Genomic DNA, 4465 nt, shown 5'->3' with positions numbered 1-4465 from the left:
AACATAACTTCTTTTTGAATTCTCTTACGTAATATTTAAACGGTTTTTGTAAATTATTAGAGTCATTAGTTATTTCATTATGGATTTTAGTTCAACGAAATACGGTAGTTAATGTTTACTAGACAATTGAAAACGTAACCCACGGAATATATAATATTCATGCTACAAACTCAGGGTACGATTTTCTTCTCACAGTTATCATTATAACGGGCTGGTGTAGAGATTTATTGTTTAATTTGCATCGGTCAATATTTTTTCTTCTTCCTAATTACGAGTCTACAATAAATCTTATAAACGACTATTCGAACGGTGATATAAAAAAAAACACAAAAGAGTCTATATTCATCTGTGGTGTAGGTACAGCGAGCAAAGTGCAAACCCTTCCGCTTTATCGAAGTTGGTATTATTTATTGTCGATATATTCAATTAAAACAATAAAAGTATCTGAAGATGTAACAGAAGGGTTTATGTATATGGTATGTTGATTTTTTGTTTTGATTTATGTTCGTATTGTTATTTTAAACATACAAAAATATAAAAAATGGCATATATTTTTATAAATTTATGAATATTTTGTTATCCTGTAAATATTTTTACAGACAAAAAAAAATCATTATGGCATAGCCAAGGGTCACTTCTCACCAACACAATAAAGCAGTATTATCGCAAAATCTTTATTTAAGTAAATAAAAAAATAAATAAAAATGTAAATATTTATTACAATAAAATATAAATATTCTAAATAACAACATATTATTTAATGCTTATCTAATACTAGAAGGTCACTCACGACAGCAGAGTAATAATTATAGTATAAAACTATCAGACCTTCGAACTATTCAAGGTTCATGTAAATTAAAATTCATATAGAGAAGTCCTAAGCTCCTTGTAAAACCAAGGAATTAATGTTATCTACAAAGTTCCGAAAGTGCTCCCGCAGCTTCGAATATATCAGTCGAGTAACACAACTGTCACAATTAATTAAAATACTGTTATGAAAATAATGTCTCAGGCTTATGGTTATAGATAGACGGTGCCGACTCTAAGCGATTTTGGCTTTGCAAACAGATTAGAGGCAGTCTTGAAGATGCTGATCAGAGGCCTGAAGGTGGAGGCCTCTGTTTGATAGTATGTCTGTGGCTGCTGATACTGGTACTGATATTCATTATTGTATTGGTTGTAGAAGTGATAGTTGAAGGCTGGAGAATCACCACTGCTGTCGGGGATGACGTTCGAGATGTAGCCGTTGTTGTTATCCGCCACTTGGTAGCTCGATGTGGTGGTGTAACTGGCTGCTGTAAAGAACATTCAATATTAGCTTTGGCTGGTTTGTTTATGTCTTCATTTTGACGGGGTTTGAAAATAGAAAGCGTATTGTAAGCATCAAATTAATCACCATATATTTAGGATACTCGTACATAATACAATGAATACAGGTATAATTTTATTTCCATATGTTTATCCGGTATATTATGGACATATAGATTATAGAGAGCATTCGAAATTCAAAGGAGAAACAGCTTTTTGCACAATTAAATCGTTTTTAAAACTTACAGCATAATCCGGAGTATTTTCTTGATTCGGAGAGGCCGAATTGTGTGCAGGATGGACGGCCTTTCTCGTAGGGGTTGGAGCCGATAACGTTGCCACCAGGGCCGTAGTTACAGACATACAGCTTGGTGTAGCCTCTCGCGGGGTCGTAGTAGAACGTGTAACCGCAACCTACGTGCGATGTCTCACCCCATACCAACTAAAACGAAAGAAATTTATGAAAATTGCGAAGGAACTAAAGCTCTATATTATAAATTTGTCTGATTTGAATGATGATTAACCAAATTGTATCAATGAAATATAAATAATAACCTGTGAATAATGACCGGTGCCGTGTCCACCATTGATAGGCTTGAATCCGTAAATTCTGACTTCATCGAACCACGCGTTGATTTGCTTCATAAAATCGGGTTCTGAGTCAGAGGGGCCAGACGGCGGCCGGGTAGTCCATGTCGCTGCAAGGTTCTGCCCCACGGGGAAGCGACCGACGTCACGCTGCGCGGCCCGGTCGTGCGCGGGAGTGCATTGATCAGCCCAACGTTGCGCCGTCGCTGCTAACTCGTCATCCCACACCTGTAATACAAACTCTACCGTTATACACGCTCTTGACATACCTGTTATCTAATTGCCTGGAACTGTCTATATATCTTAGCCTCGTAGGCTGATTGATAATATACCGTTTTTATGTGTTTACTGGATGATTTATGTGAGTTCAATTAAATGCTTTCCTGTAATCAGTATTAAGACTATTATGTTTACTTTATTTATTTCACCGCTTTGTACAAAAAGTATATGCCAGTTTTATTGTAGCTTGAACAAAGACACTATCTTCTGACAAAAAAGATTTTTATCAGTAGGTATTCTGTTTTAATTGCAGGCCCTGTTATACACTCACGTGCTAAACATGTGCTCTTATTAACATGTTTCAGAAACAAACGGACAATATTTATATTATTATTAAAGAAATCGTAAAAAACCAAATGATGTCCACGTGAGCGAGATGACGAGAAACAACTCGTAAAGGCCATTTAATTTTCACATTATGAATAAATTTGGATTTTATGTTGATTTTTTATAAAATGTGAACCTTTATCGATATACGATTTACTACCTGTGTCTGTCATGCCGTTTTGTCCGACATTTAATGCCATTACAATTCTTTGTGCTTAATTTATTCGCGATTACTAGCATAAACACTTCTACATTTTATATTTATTTCCAGCTATCTTAAATGATTGTACAAAAACTTTGGCATCTCTTATATATACCTACCTACTTATTAGAATATGATTTTTTATTTTTCGTCTAATTTATCACATGTCCAGAAAAGTTCATTCTAATCAGGAAAACTTTATCAATATTCAATAACATTTATCTAGTATTAAAATGCATGCAGGTATAAACGATGAATCAACAAGTGGTCCTTCCTGCTGCTGATATTTTGACCAGTAAAAGGCAATTACAAGTTAATAATACTGTACGAGCATCGGCCCATAAAAGGCACTATTGGAAATTATGCATGAAGCAGACTTGATGCAGTGTAATGTGGACAGATGAGTTGAAATAAGAAATGAAATAAATACACACCATTTCCATCATATTGGCAGCTGGAGGTTGGCTTGACACTTGTCCAAGAGCAACGGATTGCCGAAGGCGATTGTGTGCATCCACTATGGCTTGCTTCTCGTACGATGTCAGCCCACCCGTTCCTATCAAACACACATATCATAAGTAAATCTATCTTTATAATATATTCGTAGCTATAGACCACCTCAACGGATTGTTCAACTACCGATCTCTATGACTTGACAAACCTACGGATTTTAAATCTGATTTATTAAACCGGTGCGTATTATATTCGATGTCATTATACATACAGGTGTCTGTATCCATAAAATTTTACGATCTCGATCCGTACCGGTATGCAAATAGAGGCGTCTTTTTAGGTAAAATTCGTTTGTGGAATCTAGACTGGGTGGCGACGATAAAATTTATAACACCCTCGACGGTTAATTGTCCTTCCGAGCCTTATATAACATTTGATATCATGTGCTTATAATTTAATATATTAAATAATATTTGGAAGACAATAAATAGTAATTGCACTGTTTAATACAATTTAATTTCTTCAATAGCAATCGATTTGAATTATAATATCACGTATAGGAAAATTATGGATAGTGGTAATATTTAGTGAACTATTGCAAATAAATAGTTTGAAACAATTACCATTATTTAAAATTGTAAACTCGTTGGTCCTAAGCAATATTTTATTTATAGTAACAAAATTGTTTCCCTAAATAATAATTCAATGATCTTTTTTTATTTATTATAGTATTTGACTGCACTTACTTAACATTTGTTTCCCAGCTCCACACGCCTCTGTTGCCGCTAGGAGGCTTCCCAAAACAAACAACACTAGGGTAATCATATTGTATTTCAATAATTGTCTATTCACAACACTTAACTCAAGTTCACGTATGTTGAGATTCGTAACAAAAGTGTCTCACTTATATTTACGAAACGTCAAACTAGATAATTAGCCGGTGATCCGCTGCACAAGCGTGCGGCGCGCTCTCCGGTCCTTTGGTAATCTGTGCGTGTGTCTATCAGCCGCTTGCTTAAGTACCCGTCGCGGTGTTACCATGGAGACGCCGCGACGCCACAGTCCACTGTCGGTCAAACCGCACTCGCAGCCCCAATTGTCAATACATCGCCGCTCCGCTGCGGCTCTATACTGTTTACTATTCAAACTTTTTTTAACGTTACATCAATATGTGATCTATGCATCCCTTAAATCATTTCCTTATCCCTTAACTGGTTGTTGCATCAAAACAGGTACAGTAGCTTCGAATACCGATCGCGTAGTGTCTTCGCTTATGTGACGAAGAAAGGTTAAACGGACGTTGTCTGA

General features: G+C 35.8%; 1 protein-coding gene across 1 annotated transcript; it reads right to left on the bottom strand.

Moving 5' to 3' along the window:
* Nucleotides 1–720: 720 nt before the first annotated feature.
* LOC119838395 (venom allergen 3-like) lies at nt 721–4166 on the bottom strand. The gene is made up of 5 exons (XM_038364329.1): nt 3904–4166; nt 3139–3260; nt 1864–2124; nt 1555–1750; nt 721–1295 (listed from the first exon to the last, which is right to left on the bottom strand). The coding sequence occupies exons 1-5, from the start codon at nt 3980–3982 to the stop codon at nt 1021–1023; spliced, it is 933 nt and encodes a 310-aa protein (XP_038220257.1). The 5' UTR covers nt 3983–4166; the 3' UTR covers nt 721–1020.
* Nucleotides 4167–4465: the final 299 nt, after the last annotated feature.

The sequence above is a fragment of the Zerene cesonia genome, unplaced genomic scaffold (genome assembly GCF_012273895.1).
Source record: "Zerene cesonia ecotype Mississippi unplaced genomic scaffold, Zerene_cesonia_1.1 Zces_u002, whole genome shotgun sequence".
Classification (NCBI taxonomy): Eukaryota; Metazoa; Arthropoda; class Insecta; order Lepidoptera; family Pieridae; genus Zerene; species Zerene cesonia.
This window is presented reverse-complemented; position numbering and strand designations above follow the sequence as displayed.